The sequence below is a fragment of the Varanus komodoensis genome, unplaced genomic scaffold (genome assembly GCF_004798865.1).
Source record: "Varanus komodoensis strain SLA01 unplaced genomic scaffold, ASM479886v1 scaffold2, whole genome shotgun sequence".
NCBI lineage: Eukaryota > Metazoa > Chordata > Lepidosauria > Squamata > Varanidae > Varanus > Varanus komodoensis.
This window is the reverse complement of record NW_025335568.1, coordinates 42,758,028-42,785,959: the sequence shown is the minus strand read 5'-3', so window position 1 is coordinate 42,785,959 and position 27,932 is coordinate 42,758,028. Positions and strand designations below refer to the sequence as shown.

The 27,932-nt window shown below is 39.3% G+C and overlaps 1 protein-coding gene across 2 annotated transcripts in view; it reads left to right on the top strand.

Annotated features, from left to right (window-relative positions):
- Window positions 1-2,434: 2,434 nt before the first annotated feature.
- The window catches only part of RBM26 (RNA binding motif protein 26), an 86,678-nt gene continuing 61,180 nt past the window's right edge, over window positions 2,435-27,932 (top strand). For both annotated transcript variants that reach the window (XM_044429667.1, XM_044429666.1), the window contains exons 1-9: window positions 2,435-2,785; window positions 13,899-14,017; window positions 14,926-15,062; window positions 17,611-17,699; window positions 18,460-18,677; window positions 20,815-21,075; window positions 21,522-21,761; window positions 22,899-23,036; window positions 23,771-23,911. In XM_044429667.1, coding sequence (XP_044285602.1) covers window positions 2,715-2,785; window positions 13,899-14,017; window positions 14,926-15,062; window positions 17,611-17,699; window positions 18,460-18,677; window positions 20,815-21,075; window positions 21,522-21,761; window positions 22,899-23,036; window positions 23,771-23,911 — 1,414 coding nt within the window. In that variant the 5' untranslated portion in view covers window positions 2,435-2,714. The remainder of the gene's footprint in view (window positions 2,786-13,898; window positions 14,018-14,925; window positions 15,063-17,610; window positions 17,700-18,459; window positions 18,678-20,814; window positions 21,076-21,521; window positions 21,762-22,898; window positions 23,037-23,770; window positions 23,912-27,932) is intronic.

Genomic DNA, 27,932 nt, shown 5'->3' with positions numbered 1-27,932 from the left:
GAGGAGGTTCAAGATCTCTTCTTGCTGATACCAGGATGCAAGACATGGAATACTCAAGTCAAGTTGCAACAACCCACATTCAGGTTACATATCAGGAAAGAACAACACAACAGTGAAACCAGCTGCCTAGAGGTGGTGGGCTCTCCCACACTAGAGACATTCAGAAAGAAACTGGACAGCCATCTGAGTGGGATGGTGTAACTTGGTGTCCTGCAACAGCAGGAGTTCGGACCCAATGGCCTTCATGGCCCCTTCCAACTCTACTATTCTACGATTCTATGAAATCAAGGAAAATAATTTGAATACTGTATACCACTGAAAATAATTATTTTCCCCATGCTATCAGTAGTCGTTATGAATGCATGTGTACATGTATACATAGCTATAAAGAACAGCTTATTCCATAAAGTTACAGTCTGGACCTGAATTAAACAATCTATATCTAAAACATTATTTGTATGGAACATAAACTGAAAAGGAAGCAAGAGAGGGAATGGGATGGAAAAATATGCAAACACACTTTCGCCACAGTCTTAAACATATGCATTTCTCAGAAATGAGCCTATTTAAATCAACAGGATATAAATTATTTCTGAATAACCATAACATTTAATAGTGCAAGCCTACATATGTTTATTCAGAATTAAACCACATTGGGTTCAATGAGCTTGCTCATTAGTAAATCATTAGTGCACATTCACCTGGAAATAAACTCTACTGACAATAGGAATGTAGGAGGCTGTCCTTATACCAAGTCAGAGTAGCTCAGTATTGTTGATACTGGCAGATATTGTTGACTGGATTTCTAGGATTTATTTATTATTTTTCGATTTATATCCTGCCTTTTTCCTACAAAGGGCTCAAGGCAGCTTACATCTCCTCCTCCATCTTAGCCCCACAACAACAACCCTGTGAGGTAGGTTGGGCTGAGAGTCTGTGACTGGCCCAAAGTCACCCAGTTGGCTCCATGGCTGAGTGGGGACTAGAACCCAGATCATCTGAGTCCCAGTCCCAGCTCTTAACCCCTACACCACACTGGATTTAAGGAAAGATTCTTTCTAAACCCTGATGTCAGGGATTGAACCTGGAATTCTCTAGCACTATAGGGTTGCAATACTAAGGTTCAGATACTTTGTATCTAAGAAGCAAATCCCACTGAGACTTGAGAGGTTTTAGTACTAAGTTGAGCCTAAGAATCAAAGAGAGTGAGAAGTTTGACCTCCTTCTGAACATCAAAATATGAAGATCTAGGCAACTGCACAGAATGAAGCCATCAAAATAGCAGTTGATAATGTGGAAATTGAAGAGGAATTGTTTCCTGGGATCACTGATTACTTGCAGCAATGAATGAAGTCCAGAAATAAAGCAATGGATTTCACTAGGTCTTCTGGCAATGACAAGCATGAATTGTGTGTGAAAAAACAAGAACATCAGCTTGGCAACCAAGTGCAGACTGGTCTGACTGATCATTTTTCCTATAGGATCCTACAATCTACAGTTGGACAATGAAAAAGTCAGACAAGAGGAAAATCGATTTATTCAAGCTGTGGTGCTGGCGGAGGCTCCTGCACATTCCATGGACAGTGGGGGTGTCGAACAAGCAGGTGCTATAGCATATTAAACCAGGCACATCCCTTGGTCGACAAGATAACAAAGTTGAAACTCACATATTTTGGCCATGTTGTACAATCAAGCTCATTAGAAAACGATATAATATTTTGTTCTTTTAAATTTGTGTTTATCTTTTCAACTTTTGCTAACCATCCAGAAAGCCTCGATTATTGGGTGGTATAAAAACTAAATAAACAGAAGTTTTGTGGAACACAGAAGCGTCGCAAACATATGGTAGTTCTAAACAGACTGAGCTGCAATTATGGAGATACGCGAAGTGGGTGTCCATACGCGATTGCACAGCGGTGAAATTCTAATTCGTGCATGCAAGAATGCCAAAGGTCTGACCATACACGTTATTTCACGGGCTGTTCACCACCCCCTTCAGTCCCCGTGCGCCAGTCTTCGCCTCCTGAGGAAAACTTTTCTAAGATGTCAGGGCAAGAGCGCGGCCCTCGCCTTAGAAGACAGGTGAGGCCACGACGAATGAGACGAACAGGAAGCACACGTCCCGAAGCTGGCAGAGTCGGGGTATGCCCTTTCTTACAGTTTCCGGGGCGGGGGGTTGGAATCCTCTTTCCTGTGGAAAGACGAAGAGGAAGAAGAGCCCCGTTGGCGAACGCAGCCGCAACGGCGAGCGCGCCAGCACGGCCGCCCTGCCCTGGAGGACGCAGTCTCCTCCCTGCCCCGCCCGCCGCCCTCTCACCCTTCTCGTCTCCCGCTCGCGAGGTTTCCCGCAGTCTCGCGACAGCTCCACGCCACCATCTTAGTTGTTCTGGCGCGGCGGCGGCGGCAGCGGTGGCTGCGCGAGAGAAGTGCGGGGGGTGGGGGAGGAGTGGGAGGACGAGCGAGCGCTGAGCACGCGCGGGTCTGCCGGGCAAACGGGCGGCAGTCCGCCAGGATCGACGCCAGGCCGCCGCCGCCGAGGCCAAGCGCGCACTCGGGGCTGCACGGCCTGGTCCGGAGACCGCGTTCGGGCCGCCGAGGAGGGCTGTCGTGTCAACTGCCGCTGCTGGTCCCGCCCCTCTTTCGGTTCGGGCCCTGGGCCCTCGCGGCCCCCTTTTGCCATTGCTGCCTGGAGAGGCGGGGCTCGGCCGCTCTGGATGGTGGCTAAAATGATCATAGAAAACTTCGAGGCGCTGAAATCCTGGCTCAGCAAAACATTGGAGCCCATGTGAGTAACGGGGAGACCGATTGCCCCCCCCCCCTTAACGGCTTTGCAATCTACTGCATTTGCCTGTGTAGGTTAATATTTATTTAGTGGAACTTAATGTATTTATCATTTCCCATTTCACAAATATCGAGATTCGTTTACAAAGAATTATACAGCAATTGTAAAAAGCACCGTTCTGCTCCCATATGAGGTAGGGAGCACGGGAATTCCTTCTCACTGCAACTAGGATCCAATGCAAGAACCCAATTTGCAGTTGCATCAATATTACCCTCTTTATAGTAACCCCATTGACCTTCCACAATGCAGGGTCAGTGTAATGTTGATGAGCAGGGGAGGTATCTGGTACACAATGCTAAAATCTTTTCCCTTGAATGGGGAGGTAGGGAGAAGCACCTACTCATTTGAGTCCCCGTTTGCAATCTTACTGATGGGGAAGCAGCTGTATTATTTCAGTGACAACTTGATTATATAGATTAAAGCGTCTTCCCAGTCTTGTGCTTTCCACATGTGTTGGGCAACAGCTCTCATCATCTCAGCTGGGAATTCTGGTCTGGAAGGCAACAAGTTAGGGAAGACTAGAATGAAATTGCTACCAGGGTGGTAAGGCACTGGATTAAATTATACAAGAAAACGAATATTTAACTCACTCTTTCCATTTTAAAAAGTGTAATGTTCCATAAATATTTGATTGTATATTTATTTCATGCAATACAGATTTCATATGCATACTCCATATTTTCAGTTGATCGTGCACATGCAATTTTGATGTGTATGTTAAAGCTTACAACGTGTAAATAACTGATGTTTATATAATGTTTCTGCCGTATTATGGTGTCATTCAGGTTGCTTATTTCCACATGTGAAATTACTCAGTTTTACATATCCCTCTGTTTCTGCTGCTGTAACTAAGCTGTGTGCTTTGGAATTTAGTTTTCAGTGTTAGTTAAAGATGGTAATGAACAGCCAAGAACTTAAAAATTAAGTTATAAGTCATTTTCAGAATGTCAGCAACTAGAAATGAATTCTTTCCTGTTTGAGGTATTGATGAACACTGTATTAAACCAAATATTTAATGAAAATTGGATCACATTTTTGAGCTTTGAGTAGTAAAGTTGATGGCACAGATTAACTGTGCAGCTTCCTTTCATTTGGATTTTGTTTTCAGCAGCTGTTACTGGGACTGCCTTCCATTTGAAGTAACTGCAGTGTGCATCAGATCTACAAGAGCAAGTGTAAAAGAGTGAAATGTGGTAAAGCATGCCATGGTTGTAGTGAAAACTGTGCTGGGTTAAAGAATAGCCAACTTATGTAGTTATTGGACAGCCTTGTGATTCTTGCTTCAAAGGCCAAAGTGCGGGGTCCTTGAGTAGAAATGGTTGAGTACTTGAGTAGACTGCAAATGATTTTGTCTTAGAGTAAGCAACATTTTAGGTAAATAAAAGAAATAGGTTTTGATTTGTTTTTTTAAACACATGATTCTTGGAAGATCAGATTACCAGAAACTAAACTTTGGATGCGGGATGAAGACTGAAAATAAAAGGGATCCTCTTGACCTATTATGTATGACCAGGGACATGCTATGGTGTCAGTCTTCTCAAATGTAAACGTTACCCCTGTCAGTGACATCCATGTGTATACAAGTGAGCAAGCGAATATTGGATGATTTCCCTGAAGTTAGGTGCACTTTTGCATGGTTTTTTCAATTGGTTTCTAAAAAGTGGTGGCCAGTCCTTTGCTTGATTGTCTAGAAACACCATCTCTTCTTCCCCATCTTTCTGTGATAACACAGGACCAGCATGGGGAACACAAAGAGAAGGAAACAGAGTTGTCATAGTGTTGTGAATTTCTTTCAACTGAGAAGAAACATAATTCCTTTATGGGGGTTCTCTGACTTAACAAAGAATAGCGTATATGCAGCCACCATCATAGTGCTTTCTGTTGAGTTGTCCGGGGAAATGCAGCATTTTGGTTGATGTACTTCTAGTGTTCTGACTTCTGGCTTTAACAGGATAGAGGTTAGAAGACAGAGGCATAAAGAGAACCACCTACCTTGAAAAAGAATTATCCAGTGCAGCAATATTAGGATGAGATAGGTTGAATTTGCCCCTTAAAAATGGTATTTCTTGGCAACCTTTTGGGGCAGAAGTCATCCCAAGCTGGAATACATTAATAAAACACAAAATCAAAGCAGATATAATAAAACTATAAAAATATAATACGGCAGTAATAGCAGTAATCCTGAAAATAGCAAATACCAGCATAAAATAATAATTAAATCAGACAACTGCAGCTGCAGTGTAGTTGGATGAAATATAATCAGGGGAATGGCAAAGTAAAATAGTAAGTTTGTAAAGGCCTTAAGAGCCTGCCATGATGGATTTTGTCTGATCTTTGGGAACAATTACTACATGTCCCAGGTTAGTGGCAACTTGCATGATTACATGTGTGTCTACATGCACTGGACTGAATTTTAGACAATATGTGACCTTATCCATCCTGGTGCCTCCAGATGTGTTGGACAGCAACTCCCAGAATTCCAAGCCAGCACACACCAGGCTGCAGAAGAAAATAGCATACAATAAAATAACTTTCAGGCACAGCAGACCCACCATATCTGCTGACTCAGCAACTGTGTTCTTCCTTAACCACTGCTGACCAGAGTGATAAGTATCAGGTGTCTGAGAGCTGCAAGTGGGTGTGCATAGGCAGCAAATGGCTGCATGTGGCTCGCGAGTCTTGGCTCGGCCACCCCTTGTATACGTGTTGGATGGGTGGGAGTGAGGGACCCAGCACTAGCAACTCCCATGTGGAACTCTGGGGGCAGGCACCCAGGAATAGAGCTGTTGTTGGGGTTAGGAGAGAGGAGGGATAAGCTGAAGCTCAGCCTTGGCTGATAGAAGGAGATTTGGAAGCAGCAGAGTAGCAGGCTGCTTGCCAGCCCTTCTGCAGCAGCTGGCGCTTTCTAGGCTTGTGGTGCAATGTCTTATTGTGCCTAATTTATAAATTAAACATCATCACAGGTATGTGAAACATGTATAGTGTAATGTTTGGTACTATCCACAGTTTCAGGTATCCACTGGGGGATTTGGAACCTATCCCTGTGGATACAGAGGTTCTGCTGTTTACTGAACTGAACTGAAATGAAAACACATATCTTCCTGTATTTTTAACTGCATTAGATTGCAGCCTGAAACCTGGTTTGCACCTCTAACCAACCCACCGTGGCTGATCATGGTTTCTGCAGAATGGCTAATTTTTTACAAAGAAGGCTTGCTGAAAAAAAATCTGTGGCTTGTTTTAAGACTGATTGGTAGCCATGGTGGCTTATTGTGACTTCCCAGGAATAGCTGGAGAACCACCTGGTCATAGCAATGAAAACCATTGCAACTTTATGTGATCTTGTTTGTGCCACTATATTCTTTCATCCCTTCTCATTGCATTCTCTCTTAAAAAATTTAAATAGCAAATTATGACAACTAGCAGCAGAGGAAGGCAACAAGCAGGAAAGAGAAATGGGCAAAAATGGGTTAGAGAAGGGGGTTTGTCAGCTGCTGTTCTTATTCTGGTGTAAAGTGAAACAGTGTTTTAAAAGGCATGCTCTGAAATGGAAAATGAACTTGAGTAGAACAGTGACAAGAAAGGGATGTCAGTGCATGAAGCTGAAGAGTTGACCTTGTGCTATTGCATAGCAGCAAAATTTCTCCAGGGAAAAAGAAGCTGGTGGACATTCATGAGGGCTCTGAAAATTATTTCCATTAGGTGATCTGATGCAAAGAGGAGAGTTCCACTCAGCAGCCAGTAATAACAACGGACCAGTTGAAGAAACAGAGCTGACATAGAAATGGGGCTAAAGCAATGAAGGGTTCTCTCAAAAAATGTCCCGAGATATTTTCCAGAGGTGGCAAGGGGAATGAGGAGGAAAATAAGTCCTGGCAAGTGTGATTGTTTGCCACATTATTCAGGGAACAACCATCCCATGCTGGCTTAGTGTGATGTGCAAATCTGCCCCCTTCTGAGTTGATAGCTATTAAGTATGTAAAATATTTGAGTACTCTAGAACAGTGGTTTCAACCATTGGTATGTGGATTGGCGCCAGTCTGTGGTAGATTTCCTGCTGGTTCATGGGAGGGTCTCATCCTGTTTGCCACAGGCTGGCATGGGGACTGGCTGTGTTCTACCACCCTCGCTTGGCATCACAGTCATGGGGGGTGTGCCAGTGCCATGGAGGGCAGGGAGGGAAGAGATAGCTTGGTGGGAGCTGTCTGGGAGCCACCCTGTGCTGATTTCAGTATTTTGCTTTGTTGGCATTTTTTGTTGCTTGGTTTCTGGTTGTTTTGGACATTATTTTTGGTATCGTCTCTGGAAACTAATACAGAGAATACTGTATTATGTTTATGGTGCTTTTTGTTTCTGCCTTAATGGTCCCCAAGGTGGTTTTCCTGTTTTCGCTGGGCCCGCACTGTGGAAAGGTTGAAAACCACTGCTCTAGATCATTGATTCCCAAAGTGGGCAGGACTGTCTCCTGGGGATGCTGGAATGATCCAGGCAGACAGTGATGAAGAAGGCAGCTATGCGGGGGGAGAGGCATTAGGAGATTATAGATTACTACTACGAAATAAAGAGTTGAGGGCAAATTTTTAAAAATCAAATCAAGATTTTTGGTTGTCTCTCTTCCCCCCCGCCCCAATCTGCCTGCTACCCTGAACTGTGGACAAAGTCAAGATATGCTTTATTGCTGCCTCCAACATCATATTTAGTAGAGTGAGGATTCAGTGCAGTTACCCAGTTTCTTTCCACACAAACAGATTGAAAATGACTAAACTCAGAGTTTTAAGACTTCTAAGTGTCGTCCAGCCTGATATTAAAAAAAATTAATACCTCTGCACCAAGCATGTTCATCCCATTAAACTATGAAAACAATGTGTTTATAGATGAGAAGTAAATGATTTTTTATTGAAAAAATGAAACAATGTTTTCACAAAGTTAAGTTTTATTTATAAAATACATACACTTGCTTAACTTTTTAGTGCCAGATTGGTTTCTTTAAATTTGCAGTAGAGCTATAGACATAATACAGAGAAAGAGATGTGAAAGCACTTGGATTGTCACCCAAGAGGAAAGGTGGGGGAAGCCCAAAAAAATTTGAGTACCACTACTCTGCATGGTAGCTAAATGTTACATAAGGCAGTCCCCACATTATGAATGTTCGAGTTATAACAACATACTTAAGAACAAAGTGCCATAATTGATTTAAAAATTCAAGTTAAAGGTCTACTTCAGCAAATCGTCATCACCATAGAGAGAGAGGAAGTAGAAGGAGAGAGAGGGAAGGTCTCCAAAGAGAGAAGGGGAAAGGAGAGAGGGAGGCCTCCAAAGCATGCCTTCCTGTCCCACCCATCCAGAGAGGGAAATCTCACCAGGATTTCCTTGCTGGTAAGTTGCAGGAGTAGAGATATTTGCAGTTCTTCCGTTTTCATGGGGGCCCTGTGCCCCAAACTCCTGCATATGTGGAGGGTCAACTATATGTGATCCAACTTACATATAAATTCAACTTAATGACAAATTTCCATTTTCTCAGGAATGGAACTTCTTCATAACCCAGGAACTGCCTGTATATCAAACATGGAAGCATTTTGTTTGCAGTATGAAACTTGCTTTCTTACCTGTAAGCTGAAGAACACAGATCTGGTCTTCACATGCTGCAGAATGAAGTGGTAGATTTCTAGGCTGGTAGGATACTGTACCATTTCAGGCTGCTGATACAGAATGCCATCCTTCAAGTAATTAAGTTGCACATTGGGAAAAGAGGTTCCAACCCAGCTAGGAGTTTGTGCAATAGGAGTAATACAATATTTTTACAACATTTACCTCCATACACACCCTGCTTCCATACATGTCCATACAATCATATGTATGATCCAATGGAGAAAGTCTCTTCTGCCATTCTGTTTCTCATCTTATTCTGGTACATATTTAAAACCAGTTTTTTCCAGAGACTTAGGTTCTTTGTTCATTATGACTTTTTAATAATAATGAGACTTTTATGTGATGACTCCTAAAAAAAATCATATAGCTTTGCTTTCATGACTTTGCTTTCTTAACAGGCCTTTCATCTCTTAACAAACTGCATACATTTTCTTGACATAACATCAGTAAATATGGAATAGTGTGAAAATCAGTTTTGATTTATTACTCTGAGCAAATGGTCTTTTTTGTTTTCATGTCAGTTTATCAGTCTTCCAAATTGCAGCTGTCCCTAGAGGAGCTATGCATGCAGCTTGGGTAAACACTTGCAGTGTTCTTGCAACTGTTGATTCACTGCAATGCTCCCTGGGGTTTTTAATCACATTGATGTCTCATTTGAAGTTGTTGCTTTGGTTTGACTTTCATATATTGTTTTAAAGTATTTAACCAATATTGCCTTGTCCCTGTTCATATTATCGTTTCTACACAACTCGATCTTATTTGCATATTAATTAATTTCAACTTACTGGGAAATGGTAGTTGAACATTAGGTAATGCAGAGATACTGTGGCAGCATGGGCTCATTAAAAGTTTTAAAGGAAAGTTTTTCATATGCTTTGTTGAATACCTTGGGATTTTCTGTTGTAATACGTTATAAGGGGAACTTGCTCACTACACATAATGTAGTGCTCATATCCAACTTGCCTGCCTCAATTATTGTGTATTAGTTGTCAGATTAGAAAGGGTTGATTAATTGCACATCAACCTTCTTTACACATGATATTGTGTCTTGTATCCACTGGTGTCTTTCTGCTGGTGCAAATAACATTGCATTTAGAGGAAATCACTTTCCAAACTGTGCATACGGGAGAGAACCCAGCTGAAATTCCAGTTGCACAATGCGCTGCTTGAAAGATCTTAGGTTTCCAAGGTGGTCTGCTAGCATTTATATAACTTTTCACACAACAAGAAAAGGCAGCAGAGTTCTGTTAATACAACAGTTTTTTTCCACTAACAGGATGTTGTATTTAGGCTAAATACTTATAGCTTACTAATAGTTAAAGTGGATATAAGCTTCTGAACCTATGTATGCATTAGAAACATGCCATGGGAAGTTACAAATATTTTGGGCACACGAAGTGCGATCTTAACATGTCTATTGCCCTCCAGACTTGCAAGTACTATAGTACCAGCTGCTGTTCTTCCGATTCAATGACCTATTTGCTTTTTCCTTATTTGACATTGCTCTCATCCCAGAAAGGTTGTCCTGACCTTTAAGGAGTAGGTGATACTACCTAATTGTAGTGGTAGTATATTGTGCAGAATAAATTTTAGATTAAATATATGTATAAATTGATTTTTTTATTTACTCATGTGCATCTTGAATACACAAGCAAATGACCAAATACAAAACTCAGTATCTATTATTTTTAATATTTATCTTGCTAAAATAACATCATGTCACTTAGAGCACAGTGGTTTGTGCTTACTGGGAGTGAGTCCTTTTAATTCAGTGAGTCTTGCTTATTCTTATGCTGCAGCCCTCTACCTACTTTGCTATTTAAAAGCCCCATTCACTTTCATGGAAGTTTCTTACGCCTAGGCATGCATATGATTCAGCTGTTAAGCTCTTATATCCAGGCCACAAACTTTGTTTCCTTGGTGGTGCTTAATTCACTTCTAAATTAAGGCAATGGGTGGGCCTTGAAATTATTTGTGTTTCATAGAATCATATAGCATTTTAAGAATTGGAAATACCATGTTAAATATTATGCTGAGCTCTGTGCAAGTGAGTTTATTTTTTCTTTTTCTTGAAGAACATGTTTATAATTAAAATAATACAGAATTGATTCTTAAAGAACATTCTGTCTTCAGAAGATGTCTGTTCTTTTCCATTGTTCTCAGTTTCTCTGAACCATCTCTCAAGATTGCTTGGAGTATGACTTTTACTGAATATTACTTATATAAAAACAGATCAGTCAGCTACTAGGTTTAGACTCCAGGATGAAACAGAGCAGTCAGGTGTCAGTAAGGTCCTACATTATGGTTTTGTTGTGATCATCCTACATACAGTTCAAAAAGCTTCTGGTTAGATAAAACTTGGAAAGGAGCAGTCAGAGAGTTGAGACACTCTGCAGCAGTGTAAAGCTGCAGACATGTTCTCTTTCATACATGACCTAGTTCTAATGGAGTATGTTGTGAACAGGTAAACTAAAAATCATGTCCTGTCTCTGTTCAAAGTTTAGAGTAAAATCCTATTCATATTTAGGTAGAAAAAACTCTTAGCATTCCCCAGCCAGTTAAAACATGCATAGGTTACTAACAACGTGTTTAATAGGCTAAAGCAGTGATTCTCAAAGTGGGTGGTACTGTAGTGGAAAGATCCAGAGGGGTGGTGATTGGTTGTTTTAAATTTGTAGGAGAATGGTAAATCTAACGCAAAGAAAGGGGCATGAGGGCACCAGGGTTCTTGCCCAAGAGGAAAGGGTGCAGTAGCCTGAAAAATTTTGGGGACCAATGGGCTAAGGGATTCTACAGAAATCTTAGGATACAAATAAACCACCTGAGTTTTTGTCTAAGGGGTGGATTCACTTCTTTTGCTTCTTTGTTTCTTTCTCCCTATTTCTGTTCCCCTTGTGATTTGATGTAAAATAATAAACTTAAGTGTGAAGTAACCAACTCTGCTTTTGCAGTTGTATCGGTCTAAATTTTGGATATTTTAGTTAAAAAAGAATAGAGCTGCCAGGATGTTAACAGGGACCGGCAGGTATGAATGTATAATACCGGTCCTTTACCACCTACACTGCCTATCAACTGAATCCGGGCCCAATTTAAGGTGCCAGTGATCACCTATAAAGCCCTAAATGACTCAGGACCTAGATATCTGAAGCTCACTCTCTATGTGCCTTCTTGCCCCTTAAGATCTGGCACAGAGATCCTTCTTCAGGAGTCCTCCTTGAAGGAGATTAGAAGGGTGGCTACCCGGAGAAGGGCCTTCTCGGCATTGGTCCCCAGCTATGGAATGCACTCCCCAGAGAATTCTGCCTGGTGTCAACTCGGTATTCTTTTAAGCACCAGGCTAAAACCTTTTTATTCCCCATTATTTTAAGGTTGATTAGATTTTGATGTGGATTTTATTTTATTAGACTTTTTGGATACTGTGCTTCATTTTGTTCTGTTTTTATTGTAAACTATTCTGAGACTATAGTAGTCGGACGGTATATAAAAGCTTTGAATGAATGAATGAATGAATGAATGAATGAATGAATGAACAAATATTAGCAAAACTTTCTCCTTTATTGACATTTAGTATTTGGGCATTCTCTGAGATTCTCCAGTTGATTATCCCATATTCTTTGTGTGCCATTATATTATTTTTGCTTTATCTTGATTTTTTCCCCTTCTTACTTTTAACTGACACATTTTCAGTAAATCTTAATCACTAAATTTAGAAATTGTTGTACATACCAACACTTATATGCCAAGCTAGGGTTGCTAACACTTGAGGAAGCATTGCCTTCTGGTAGAATATTTCAAGACCTATTTATTTATTTATTTTATTAATTTAAAACTTACATACCATCCACTACTATGTCTTGGGACAGTCTTACAATAAAACAAAGTGGAACACAGTATCCAAATTGATTTTCTATACAGTAAAGCCCCACATTAAAATCAGACTCGTGTTAATGTTAAAATGGTCCAAAACGTGCAAGATATATTTTACTGGAGCTGTTCAACAATCACGAGGGACAGCTGCTTTGCTTATTTTTGCAGTCTAAGCATTAACCGGATTTTACATTTAAATATCACCTAATAAGGATATCAGCAGTTTTGTAATTCCGCTCAAAAGATTGAATAATTTATATCAAACTAGATCTGGGTTCAGACATGCAAAACTATAGATTGTACTAATACTAGTTAAAGACCCACACCATGGTTTGAGCTTGTCAAACAAGCCAGGATTTTAAGCCACAGTTAGATTGTTTGCAGAAACTCTAGTTAAGACTAACCACAGTTTTTCACGTTCAGAGGTAACAGTTGCAAACGAAAGCAATATTTTCAGGCTCCTCCTCTCAACTCTACAAGGTGATGATAGTACACAAGCCTGAGACTAATTCAGATAACACTAAAATATAATACAAATGCTGCTATTTAAAAAAAAATAAGTCATGGTTTCATATTTATGAACCAGTCCTGGAAGAATTCCAAAGCATTATCTTTAAAGACAGAAAATGCCCCTTGCCATTTGGAATCATAATATTTATTACTCGAGAAGCCCTTGTCATAAGCTACAGATGCATTACTTGGTTAAAAATACTCTGCAAAAAAATTGCCTGTGAAAAATTAATATTTAGTGTTATACAATTCATGGGCTAAGATGAACAAAAGTGGGTATGGTGCCTCTAGTATACCCCCACTTCTGTTTTTAATCAGTAAAGTTTGCTCTTCATAGATTGTTGTGCAAACCCAAAAATGCTGGATAGTTCAGGAGCTCAAGAGTTGAGCGGTTAACACCAAAGCATGGGTAACTGCTTGAATGTTTAGCTCCAAAACAACTCAATGATCCACATTTGCACATCAGACCCAACAACCTATGAACAAGCTGATAGCGGGTAGTTGATCAAAAGTGTACATGGGAAGTGCATAGGAGGCATTCCACACACTCTCTCCAGCTTATGTTTAACCATGACCTGCTGTGTGCAAATAGGTCACTGAGCTACCATTTTTTAAATAAGGGCAGCAGAAGCCATAATTCCCTTACCTCTTAGAATGTTAGTTACTTCAGTAGTCGAACAAAGGTTTAATCTGTCATGAGAGCTGCATTGAGGAGTGAAATGCTGATCATTTGGGGAAACATGCATATTCAGTTCATGTCAGTGAAAGCACACTCATCCTGTGTCACCCTACCCTTGACCACCTCAGCAGTTCAACATAAAATACAGTGTGTGACAGAAGGAATCTAGGAACTGGCTTGTTTGGGAGAAATTGAAACTTGGTGTGTTAGATATAACAAGTTTCAAACACCAGATTAGTGTTTGAAAGAATAGTGAACATGTTGTACAACATACTGAATTTGTTGGGCCAGTTTGATGTAACTTTTTCCAGTATCTTTGTTACCAACCATCTTGTTCGTCTTTGTTTGCAGATGTGATGCAGATCCATCAGCCCTAGCAAAGTATGTTCTTGCTTTGGTAAAGAAGGATAAAAGTGAAAAAGAACTGAAGGCGTTGTGTGTTGATCAGTTGGATGTGTTTCTCCAAAAGGGTAAGCTCTCATAAATACAAAGCTTCAGCAAGCTGATATGAATTCTAACTGCATTCAGTAATCACTGCTTTGATTTTCATTACATTTTCGATTAAATGACTCTGCATTAAGTAGGAAAAAAAGATTTATAACTCAACAGCTTTACTGCCTCATAGAAACAGAGTAAGTGCAGTACAGCAGCTAAACATCAAAACAAATATTCTAATACTCTGTGTCAAAGAAGTATCCCATGAGTTTCACTTTTGGAAGCTCTGAATAACACATCTTGAGTAATTAGTAGGCATACTTGGTGATCTGCAGTTGTTTTGGGCTACACTTCCCATAAGCTACAACAAACATGGCCACAGGTCATATCAGGGGGTTGTAATCCAAAGTTTCTGGAGGACACCAGATTGCCTTGCATTAAGTGTAAAAAACCCTTGCAAATAGTTATTTATTGTGTGCTTCACACCTCCCCTCTATGCTTTGTTTGCCTGAACTGCTCCACTTTCCTTATGTATTGACTGAAGGGTCTATTCCAGCATTTTAAGAGGTTGTCCCAACTTGAAAACTTCATCGCCATAGCAGCTGCATGTGTTTTTCCGGTTTCTTCCTTGTAAGTGGCTGATGTCTTGGTAGAGAATATGATGTAGGCTATCTACATTGTCTTTCCAAGAATGGTGGATCTGTGAAGTGGCATCTGGTACTGCACTGTGACAACATTTGGAGAGGGTTGACAACAGTGTACCAAGGGCTAAGCACTGTTTGCCATTTGTTTTCTCTCCTGATGCAGTTGCCACATATCACAACCATGTGAGTGGCCATTTACAGAAAAGACACAAAATGACTGATTAGTTTCTCAGCAGTATTTACCACAATTATTTTTTTTTCTGAATGTTAATTTGTATAACGTTTGGGCTCCATTTTAGAGACCCAGATATTTGTAGAAAAACTTTTTGATGCTGTGAATACAAAGAGCTACCTACCTCCGCCAGAGCAGCCATCATCAGGAAGCCTGAAATCAGACTTCTTTCAGCATCAAGAAAAAGACACTAAGAAGGAAGAGGTAATGCTCAGTGGTGCATATTTATTGTGCCCAGTCTGTATCTTTTGATTATGAGGCTATTGTACATTTCATTTGCTGTTTTAATTTTGGATAGCCATTAAATATCCATTTACTAAGGCTATGATAGTCCTCATGGGTGGCTCCTTGAAGATCGCCTTGAATCTTGGTGCCTTCCTGACATTAGATTTCAACTGTGGTTCAACCTCTGCCATATATGTAGAGGCCATCCTTACTCTAGTGTCCTTCAAATGTATTAAACTAAACTTCCAGCCTTTCTAATCATTGGCCTTGCTGGCTGTGGTTGATGGGAGTTGTAGTCCAAAGTAGCAGCATGTCGCTAGGCAGAAGGCTTTAGTAGAGATAGGAACCTGTAGGGACTAGGCTCTCTTCTCCTAAAATACAGTCTTCCAAAGTTTTTGTCTTAAAGTCTGAATCAGAATTGGAAGAAGAGGCAGGATCAGAATACTTAGCTGAAATGTTGAGGCCCAGAGATAAGCCAAAAGGCTGATGAGAACCAAAGTGCATCAGTTTCTGTGGGATATACTGTTGAAGAGGGGAGTAAACAGACTTTACATTATTAAGTTGATAATGATGTCTGATCAAACAGGGAGTCCAGTTGAGTCAGATGTGCTCACCAATAGTATCATGAACCACCCTGAAGGTAGAGTCAGCTGCTTTTAGTTGGAACGGGAGGAGAAGTTTGGAATCAACTGTTTATCATTAAGCTACATTTCCCTAGTGGCTGGTATACGAACATCGCTGATGCCTTTTGTTAATGACTAGTACAGTATTCTTATATTGTATCAGCAAGCCAGACTACGAGGGGTGTTCAGTGTATTCTCGGTATTGGGTTGATTTGCTATTGATGTGGGTAATTTAATTATTTCATTAGCTAATGACACTATCTGAGGGTATACATGCAAAATTTCAAATAAGTGTGGTCGTTAGTTCCCTAGTAATCCTCAGTGAAAGATGACCATAATGACTGACATGACAATGTTGAAGAAAATCGAGCACTGCACTGTGATTAAGTTCCTTACAAAACAAGGAAAAAGTAAAAATATTCACGAAGAGATGGTGGCCGTTTATCAGGACTCTGCACCTTCATTATCTACTGTTCAAAAGTGGTCAAGTGAATTTAAAAGAGGCAGAGAAAGCATTGAAGACGACCCTCGCTCGTTACTGGCTGGTTACTGCCACTACAAAAGAAAATGTGAAAAAAATTGAGAAACTTGTATTGGAAGATGCCCGAATAAAAATCAAAATGTTAGCAGAGATGACAAATGTATCCATTGGTACATATTTACTATTTTTCATGACCATCTTAACCTTTCAAAGGTCTGTGCAAGATGGGTGCCATGAATGCTCATGGCGCCTCAGAAACAAGTGCAAGTCAAGTGCTGTAGGGAGTTTTTAGAGCTCTGGTGAAGATCCATCTAGTATTTTCGACCGGATTGTTACTGGAGATGAAATTTGTGTTCATCAGTATGACTCTGAAAGTAAGCAGGAGTCCCATGCAGTGGCGTAAAAAAGGTGCTGACCTTCTGAAGAAATTCAAAGTCACTCTATCGGCTGGAAAAATCATGGCCACAGTGTTTTGAGACTCAAAGGGAATTTTATTGATCGAGTACACGAGAAAAGGTGAACCCATAAACGCAGCATTTTACACAACCACTCTGCGTAATTTAAGAGAAGCGATTAAAGAAAAAAGGCAGGGAAAACTGACCGCAGGTGTGTTGCTTCTTCACAACAGTGCACCTGTTCACACGGCACGTGTTTCGAAGGCTGCTGTGCGAGACTGTGGTTTCGAAGAAATAAACCACCCACCCTGTAGCCCAGACCTGGCCCCCAGTGACTAATACCTATTCCCTAATTTAAAGAAAGATCTTCATGGAAAGCTATTTTCTGATGATGAAGAGCTCAAGGCGGCAATTAACGCACATTTTTTAGATAAGGAGGAAGGGTTTTTTTTTAAAGGGAATTGAAAAGTTAATTTCTAGATGTAAGAAGTGTATTGAAGTTATGGGGGATTACATTGAAAAATAAAAATTATTTCAGTTTATTATTCCCTTTTCTTCATGCTGTTACCAAGAATACATTGAACGCCCCTCGTAACTGTCCAGTTTTAACATAATAAAGATTTCAGTTAGAACATTTTCCTGATGTTCTTGGAAGTAGGTGAGAAAAGGTCAGTTTATGGTGCAGCCTTAGAGATAGAAAGCGTGATTGTTAATACTGGAATATCTGAATGCAGCCATGAGAAATGAGTTGTATAGTAGCAAGAGTGAAATGACATAAAAAGGTTGAAAAGACATCGTTCATATTATATTAATAACTAGAAAATTCTTTTGTCTCTGAATGTTCTTCTGTATGGTGAAAAGTGTGCAGTGTTTTAATTCAGCAAGGCTGTTGGTGTGAGAAGAGCCCAAAAGTTGGAATAATGGTTTAAAGGAGGGACTTGAAAATGGCTTGATTTTAGTTAGTTGTTGGAAAAAATGTTTTCATGTGCTATGGTTATGCTTGAAATGCATTTTCCCGTTTCATCAAGGTCATTAAAGAGGAAGAGCGAGAGAAAAAGTTTTCTAGAAGGCTAAATCATAGTCCCCCTCAGTCAAGTTCACGATACCGAGAAACCAGGTAATCTCTTATTGTTCTTACTCTTTCAGCCAATACAGGTTTCAGTTTTTTCAAAAGCTTTGTTATAGGTTCTTATATATAAATATTCTGTCATTGGTTTATCTCAATACTTTTGATGTGGTAATTGTATCTGACAGTTACTTTTTAATACATAGTTAGGTGCAAAGACACAAATGAGCAAATTTCCATGCAAAATATAAAGTACATTTAGTTAAGCAGAATCATAATGATGCTTTGTTGTTTGATTTTTGTCATTCAGTTTATCCCTTCCTAGTCAGTAATTTTGTAGTTAAAGTACTAAATAAATTGATTAATTCTGTATTAGAAATTTCCCTGTGTCTACACCCTTATTGTTATACAGCATCAACAGGAACATCCAAATAAGCATTTAGTGGCATATATTACGAGATAAATGTCAGATTGTTATTCAGACATTCAAATGATTGATTGTTTTCTACATGATGCTTCATTCCAAGAGGGTTTATTGTGAGGATTGAATAGGAGTATCTTGTTCAAGTATCTGAACAAGTCAAGAGCCAAGATTGGCTTAAAGAAGACCTATGGTAGGTGATATGTAGTGTTCAATGTTAAGTTTTCCTAAGTATTGTGATTTAAAATATTGTGTTGTATTCGTATTTCTATTGAATATTTCCATTTATTTTGATACTAATGGATATATTTTATCTTTGCTATTAGTTCTAGGTTTCTGTTCTTTTTAGAATGTAGCATTTATTTCTGTATAATAATCCAAACTATTTAGAAGCAGGGATGAAAGAAAGAAAGAGGAACGCTCCCGCAAGAGAGAATATGATAGGAATCCTCCAAGAAGAGAGTCCTATAGAGACCGTTACAACAGAAGACGGGGCCGGAGCCGCAGCTACAGCAGAAGTCGCAGTAGAAGCTGGAGTAAAGAAAGATTACGGGATAGAGATAGGGATAGGAGCAGGAGTCGCACTAGAAGTAGAACAAGGAGCAGAGGTAATCAGCAATCTTTATTATGTCAACTTGTTGTATTGAAGTGAAGTACCATCTCAGAACTATGAGTTGGTTGTTAGTACAATGAATTGAACACTTTTCAAATTGAATAAAATTTGTGCATATACTGTTGTTAGACAGTATTTGATGCAGTTGTATGGTAATTAATATTGCATCCTATACCAGATATTCTAAAGGGTGATGATCGTTCAGTGCAAGGAGAACTATGTTTGTTGCCTTTACCTTCTTGGGGGAAAAATAGAATACAAACTATAGTAATAAATATATAAGCTATGATTACTTTAGCATGAATATTATGTGTAAATTCCAAGGAAGCCATGAGCTTTAGTTTGAGATGACTTTAGTGATGATTTACAATTATGCCACAGGAATTTGTGTAATGGTATTCTGCACTTGTTTACTTAGGAGTAAAACCTACTGTATTCAGTCAGATTTTTGTTTGACTTAAGGCCTGTTCAGACATTGTTCCTAGGATACATAAGGAGCAGGTTTCCAGTTTTATGCTCCCCCATGCTTTTTCTTTACTGTGGAAGGGCATGCTTTATTAATTTGAAAGACTCTGTCCAAGTTCAGTTGAGGATAGCACAATTTCATTGGATGACCTTTAGTTATTGGTGCCTGCATAAGTCTAGCCAAGCACTATCGTGCTCAACCCCCAACCTTTATGGCTTTAGTAAAGAAAGGATATTTATTAGGGTCCAGGAGGTTTAACATATCTCTGAGAAAGAATTCCCAGGGGTTTTTTTCTTTTAAAAATGCCTTTATCCAGTTGCTGTAGAAGAAACTGGAGACTAGCAAGTTATCAGCAATTATAGACTGTTAGCCAATTCTGGCCAAGTTGGAGAGGGCAGTGCCTGCCCAGTTCCCATGACAGATGTAGCTGGTTATTTACATAAGTGCTTGCCCAGACCTTAAGGTCACTGTCAGAGGTTCTCCTCTAGGAGCCATCTATAAAAGATACAAGGCAGGTGACTACTAGGAGAAGGGCCTTTCACCTGTGGCGCCCCATTTGTGGAACCAGCTTCCCAGAGAGGTGCACCTGTCACCCAAACTTTACAATTTTCCGTGCCAGGCTAAAACATTTTTTAAATTTTCTCAGTATTTGAATTGTTGAAATTGTACATTATATTTTATTCTATTGTGGCACTGTGGATTGTTTGATTATTTTTATTTATTATTGGTTTCATATATTGTTGCTTATTGTTATTGGGTGTTATACTTTGTTTTTATTGATTAATATTGTGAATTAATTGTTACCAGTTTTATCTCTTTGTGATGTTGGATTTTGTTTTACACATTTTAACTGCAAACCCTCCAAAGAGCTACCTGGCTAAGGGAATGGTAAAAAATGTTTTAAATAAATAATAAATAAATGTCTGGCTATGCTTCAGTCAGGCTTCAGACCTAGTTTTTGGACAGAAACTGTCTTCATCATCCTGTGTGATGTCCTTTGCTGGAAGAGATATGGGGACTGTGACCATGTTGATTCTCCTGAACCTATCAGCAATTTTTGGTACCTTCAGCATGGAATACTTCTGGATGGACCCTCCAAATTGGGTGTAGGAAACATTGCTCAATAATGATTCACAGTTAGTTCTAAATAAAGTCCCAGAAACTGGGCAGTTTTGATCATACCAGTGGATCTTTTACAGTTTGCCTACTACCCAGAGAATATTTATGAATGGGCTGCCATATAAATTGTAGTAGTAGTAGTAGTAATAATAATAATAAAGTTTCTACCTGTGGCATAGTGAAGAAGGAAAGAATTGCATACATCTGAGGCCCTCTGCTGATATTCCCTGAATGTAATTCAAAGAAACTACACCAGGACAAGTTCCTGGGTTTTGCCTTCTAATTAATGAAAGCTCATGGTAGTTTATATTCCTTTCCTCCATCAAGTACTTTAAAGTATGTGTTTCAGAAATCAAGGTGTTTAACCAATGATGTTTTAGATGCGTAACTTGAAATTGCCATCAATCGTCCTGTATGATTAATTATCCTGTATAATTTATACTAACTGGGCTTTGGAGTTTTTAAAATTTAAAAATAGTTCAGCCTGCATAATTGCAGACAATTTGCTTACATTACCATGACCCCTTGCACACTTTTTTTCTTGCAGAAAGGGATCTGGGGAAGCCAAAATATGACTTGGACAGAACTGAGCCATTAGAAAACAACTATACTCCTGTTTCTTCTGTGACAAACATTTCATCTGGCCACTACCCTGTCCCTACACTAAGTAGCACCATAACAGTTATTGCTCCTGCTCACCATGGAAATAATACTACTGAAAGTTGGTCAGAATTTCATGAGGAGCAGTTAGACCACAATTCCTATGGGAGACCTCCAATGCCCAAAAAACGTTGCAGAGACTATGATGGTAAGCCTAGAAAGTTAATGCCAAAAATGCTGCCTAGAATCATAGAATAGTAGAGTTGGAGGGGGCCATGAAGGCCATTGCATCCAACCCCCCGCTGTTGCAGGACACGGGTTTACACTCAGATGGCTGTCCAGTTTCCTTTTGAATGTATCTAGTGTGTTGCCCTGCTAGGTATTGATGAAAAATAATTATTATCTATTTCAAAAGTCTTAAATCTTTTTCTTAAATAATTTCATACCTTCAGTATTTTTATTTTATTGTGTTAAATCTACATCTAAAAAGAGAAGTTAAGAAGCCTGACTTTTTTTTTCTTTTCTTTCTTTCTTTCCTTTTTTGCAGTTTTTATAAAGCTGCAATCCCATGTCCATTAAATTCGTAAACTGAGAAAAAGTTAATTTATATTAAAACATTGCAGGATTTTCTGATACTATCTTTTAACTTCTCAGAAAAGGGATTCTGTATGAGAGGAGATATGTGTCCATTTGATCATGGAAGTGACCCTGTGGTTGTAGAAGATGTGAACCTCCCAGGCATATTACCTTTTCCAGCTCAGCCCCCAGTTGTTGAAGGACCACCTCCTCCAGGACTTCCTCCCCCTCCCCCCATTCTCACTCCTCCTCCTGTAAACCTTAGACCTCCTGTTCCACCTCCAGGCCCTTTACCACCAAGCCTTCCACCTGTTACAGGTATGGTATTTCTTTTTGAATTATAAAGTATCTTTTTAATATGTAGACATTTTAGATTTATTTTTTCTGTCGGAGCTACGTATTAGATTGTGGGACTATTTTCTTATTCTGTAAGCGGCTATAAACTGTTCACTGTGAATGCCAAATAGAGTGTATTAATAATGCTTGAATTTTATTGAAATCAATGGAAATTTAGAACACCTTAGCAGCAGCATGGGAACCTAAGATTGGTATATACTATATTTATATAATATTTCATAATGATTCTCTGAATGATTTACAACATAGCATAAAATCAAAGCCACAATATTAAGCAATCATAAAACAAAATGCTTTTAAAAATGCTCCTACATAAATGCACAGGAGAGAACTAAAACACAATACTTGAGGTTAAAATGCCATTCAGATAAAATATTACTGGAAAAAATGTTTTTTGCCTGCTTTATGAATGAATGAAAATGGGGAGGAAGATTAGACAGTTGCACAGCTGAGTTTCTATCACTGAGAAGGCTTTAAATCATATAGTTTTTTGTCCCACCTCAAACAACAGGAAGCCTTTCAAAGCCTAAGAAGTCTCACTGCATGGTGGTGGAAAAGACAGAAGGAAATAGTCCTTTAAGTAAATAGAGTCTAGACCATGTAAGTTTTACAGGTCAAATTTGGCACTTTAATGATGCTTTGAAAGGAACTGACAACCCATGTATATCTTTTAGGAAGAGTGTTACATCCTATTGTTTGCTTTGGTTAAAATGTTGGGAGTTGAATTTTGATTCTAATTCAGGTAGCAAGCTGTGACTCAGTAATATATCACTGCTGCCCCTTTTACTGCCTCTCTACTGCTATTTTTCACTTCACTCCAGTGGAGAAGAACGTGATAATATTGTTCTAGCGTGAACCAACATAGATGGATTCGTTTGTGGTTGTTACAGGCTCAAATATGTATCTATGTGCTGAGGTTTTAACAGCTTGAAGCCAAGTGAAGGAACCTATCAATAGGTTTCCCTATGGTACTCTTTGCTGAAGAAAATTCAGAACACAGTCATTGTCTGGATCTAACAGGAGTACATTTTCTGCTGAGGGTGATTGTGTGATTGCCTTTTCTTCACTTTTGATACTTTGGTATTCTGGTTTTGATAGGACCACCACCTCCACTTCCACCATTGCAGCCCTCCGGTATGGATGCGCCTCCAAATTCTGCAACCAGTTCTGTTCCCACAGTTGTAACGACGGGTATTCATCACCAGCCACCCCCTGCTCCACCTTCTTTATTTCCAGGTGCAGGACTGCATTTTTTAATCAAGGAAAAAGAAATACCTCTTTGTTGTACTTAGGATCTGTAGAAGATGAGACTGTTGTTAGATGAAATCTAACAATTCCACTTATACAGCAGGACTTTCCCACCTTTCCTGTCCATGCAACCTCCTAATGTCCCCCAAAACCTGCTCTAGAAAGCAAGACTTTGAAGTCAAATAGGGATGTTGAATGGAGAGAGAATTGCCCCTTCCACTTTCTGCTAATGGAAGATTTTACCATACAATGGAAACTTGTTACTGGCAAGGAAGGCAAACTCTAGGTATTATAAGATAGCAGACTATGCTTTAGGAGGAAAAAAATCTCATACTCAACTGGATAAAAAGTATTGTGAGACTAGTTCTGTGAGCCCAGTGGAACATTAAATTTGTTTTCCATCAAACAATCAACTTCCTTATAGCAAATTGCTTTTGAAATTCACAAGAGTTTCAAAAATAGTTTGAAAAATGTCTTAAGTAGTCAGCTATAAAAAGAAAAAAAGTTATAGTGATGTCACATAAGTTCCTAACTCTTTGGATATGATGACTGTTTTTCATCAAAAAAGAATGTTTTGATCTATTCTGTACAAATTGTGTACATTGTGGATGCAGTGTTGCAAAGTTGTTTCTCTTGTGGCTCAGCATATCTAGTTTGAACTTGGAATTTCATAATAAATGTAACTGCATTGTAATGCAACCAAATAATTTCTGTTTCCCCAGAAACATATGATACAGATGGCTATAATCCTGAAGCACCAAGTATAACCAGCACTTCAAGACCCATGTATAGGCACAGAGTGCATGCCCAAAGACCAAATTTGATAGGGCTCACATCGGGTGATATGGACTTGCCACCAAGAGGTATAGTATAAGATTAATGACTGTAAGACTCTTTTGTCTTAGATGTATTTATTGATCTTCATTGTACCCATCCTTTCTATCAAAAATGGCACTTTTATCCACTTACAGATATAATGTAAATTGATTAAAACAATACAGTATAGTAACACAAAATAAAGGCATAATGCCTACAAAATAAAAATTAAAAACAGCACTCAATCCAAAATACCCACTTAAAATCCAAAGGTCTTCTTAACTAAAGTGGTCTTTGCCTGCTAGAAGAAGGGCACTAGAGAGGAGCAGAACCTAACCTCTCTTGGGAAGGATTTCCACAGCCTGTGAACATTCACTGAAAAGGCCTTCTCTCGGATTGCCACTGAATGTGTCTCTGAAAGCAGTAGTCTTGAAGGATGGGCCTCTCCAACTGGGCGGCCATATGTGGTCATTAAACTCCTTGAATATAGCCCAGCAGTGTTATCTAAGTCCCAGTAACCTTTTTTGCACAGGCTTGCCATGCAGGCATGCTTTGTCTCCCACAATTGAATTGTGTTCCCTCAGCTTGCCAGGTTGGAGGAGGCTTGTCCTGGGAGGATGGCTCTCACTGTGTGTGCCGTTCTCCCATCACATTCCCTTTGGCCCTGTCTGTGTTGGGGGAACTTGATATAAATGGGAAGGACAGTGAAGGGGCAAAGTCAGATCTTCATGGCATCCTTCTCATTTCAGTTGCACTCCTGCCTCCCAGCTGAATAAGTTAGGATGTGATGATGGGAAATATAGGAAGGCATCTCAGTGTGAGGCTTACACTGAGATTGGAAGATTTGGGGGGGTGAGGGGGGGATGTGTTCACATATCAAACTAAGTAACCCAGGGTGTTCCTTGTGCAACAACCAACCGAGTGTAAGCCAAACAAACTGGCACTCAGACCTTGCGCTGCAGACACCTTGGAAGGAGTCTTTGCTCCCCATCCCTACCACAGCTATGTGTCCTTATGGGCTCACTGCAGTTTTCTCCCCCCCCCCCCCGCCTTTTTGTGGGAAATCATGAAAGCCTGCTGCTAAACTGACTTTTATCATTTAATCTTTGACAGTCATGAGACACCTCTGCACCTTGTGCATCCCATTTTCACCTTGAAGGAACTGCCCAACATTTCTTTTTTTAAAAGTTTGGGTAGAAACCAGTATTTTTTAATTTGCAAGGGAATAATTGTGCAAAATAAAATTAAGTAAAAAAACCTTTTTAACATAGTTATGCAGTGTGGACTTTTGCAGTAGTTTGAGCATGGGAATTTGAAGCTTTGGATGAATCAAAGTCTAGATTCATTCTGGATATTGCTATAGCCAAGGATCCAAATTCATTTTTCACTCTTTGGCTCCTTTCTAACAGCTTTGTCCTTTAAAAGGACAATTAAAAGTGTGAGGGACCTTTTGCCGAGAATGGAGACCTTTTGCTGTTTATACACCCTTCATAGCAAGATCCTCACCTTATTCCCCCCCACCCCCATTTAGTTCCCATCAGAGTATACACTTTCCCTTTTTCATTTGGGGCCCTTCTTCTTTCTGGAGATCCCTTTTGCAACTTTGGGAACCATGCAAAAATAGCAGTTGCTACTATGATTGGTGGGTTAGGACTGTGAAAGGCATGGACTTTTTCCTCTTGTTTAGCCAATGACACAGATAAGTTGCACATTAATGCAACAATAATGAGTTGCCCAACTCTCATCCTGATTCCCTATTCTGCATTCAAAATATAGGGGGTATGCCTTTTTTTACCACTGCCATCATACTGCACTTTTGAGATGCAAAAGTAACCTTGCCACAAATGTAGCAGAAGTTATCTGCATTGTTTATACAGTTGCCAGGCATCTTGGCTACTAGGGGAAAATATCACACAGCTGTTCCTTGGAAATGTTAGGCAATGACACTTTCACAAGCCACTAGATGTAACTGTGTTGGGTAGATCTGACCAAGACAAATGTACCTTGCAATAAAAGAACAATAAATTACAGTTAGGTAATAATCTTTAGTCTCAAAGTGAAGATAAATTTATACACTTCCATGTGGTAACATTTTCATTGTTCTACCGTTCTTTGTCAAGAAATTCAGAGGCATCATGATCATCAGACACCTCCCTCCCCTGTAGGCAAATATACTCACCTGTGCATAAATCTTTATTGTGAAATATCTTAAAAACTTTAGCTAACCAGCACCTTTATCACCTGTTTTCTAATTCATCTAATCAAAATATGTAAGAATTAGCACATTTTATCTTGGAGGTCAATAATTCCCAAAATTTGTAGACCAGTGTTATCACAGTGGCTTGTTTCCCTTAAACAAGGGGAAATGCTCTAGATTCAGAAAACAGCAACCCGACATGGCTAGTTAACTACAAAAGTTTGCCACATCATGTGAATGCAGTCATTGTGTAATTGCTATGCCAAAGAAACCTTGAGGAAACTTATAGAAAACTTTAGGTGGCCTAAGATAAATAAGTTTTAATACTGTTAAAATATTTTGTGTCTCAATTCCGTAATAGGAACTCGATTTTCCTATTATGTCTGATTATGAGGTTTATATGCAGTTTATATCCTTGTAGTAAAGGAAGGCTCATCCAGCTGAGGAATTCATCAGGGCTGTGCTGATAGAGGAAATTTCAGGGATTTCTCCCTCTACTCCTGGTCATCTCAAAAAAAAATTTTTTTCCGTTTTGCTGATGGAAGCATCCATCATATTTAAGGTCTTCTACTCAGTGAAGGGGCAGCAGTAGGGCAAAACGCAACCAGTAGGTGTTTTAAGTTATCTTGAAGGCTTCTTTGGCATTAAAGACTGATATTAACAACTCAGTGAAAAGGAATGTGCATTTTAGGTATTTGATATAAGATTCTTTGTATCATGAAATGTTTCCCCCTTAAATGTGAAGAAAATAATATGTTAATCTTTTTGATTTTGGCTGGTGTTGTCTACTGCAGTGAAGTTGGCTGTAGGCTTATCTCACTATTTCTCTGACTGCTGTTCCAGTCACTTCTCTAAAGAAAAATGGTGTCTTTCTGCTCATGCATTACCATGAATTCACCTTCTAATTATCTAAAGCTTTGTAAAAAATAAATGCCTTTTCTTTTTAAAAGTAGGTACATCCAAGCCTTCAGGCTCACTCTCTGATAAGAAAAAAAGAGTACATGGTGTACTGGGCAAGAGAAGAGCATTATAAATCTATGAGAAGGGGACCTGGGTTCTGGGTTTCTGATCATCCCAGTGAAACAGCTTGCACTCGTGGGATAATCAAGAATATTCATTCTTTAGGTGGTCAAAAGTGCTAGCTGATGTGATTGATGCTTACAAAATCTGTCCTCTATTATTTTCCTAGTTTGCCAAGGTTTCTTAACTATGAATAAATACTTGCTAATAGGATCAGTCCAGAATAATTTTGGGAATGGGACCACTCACTCAAGAAAATATGCCTCAAAGGATTGGGTCCTTAACTTTCTATTTTCCTTGCTTATCCAGATATGGTTGCTTTATGATGTTCACATGGCCTGTATTACAGTAATTAGTAAATGTGACTTTTATTGGATGATCCCTCAGTTGTACTTTTGCTAGTATCATTATGCAAATGCACAGATATTTCAAGATATTACATATGATCTTATAAAATTGTCATGTTAGGTGCTTGGGAACTAGTGGTGATTCTGTTATCCTAACCTTTTAATCTGCTTTTGTTAAAAAATCTGTTTGCAGAATTGGGAGTTAACATATGGGAGAAATGGAATGGGCTTGGATACTTTTGGGTACCCTGCACATTACTAAATGCTATTTCTATTTTAATGTTTCCTGGCTTTCTGAAGCATTCCATATTTTGCCAGGGAATTTTCTTAGGTTTGGGGTTCACGTTAGTTATCTAGGGTTTAAAAAGGAGAGTCCTAGAAGATCTGATGGCTTCTGCTTCAGAGCAGTGGGATCAGGGTTATTTGCCTAAGAGCAACTTAGTAAACACTTCCTTGTACTAGTCTGGGGAACAACAGGACTTGCTGAAGGACTCAGGATTGTGT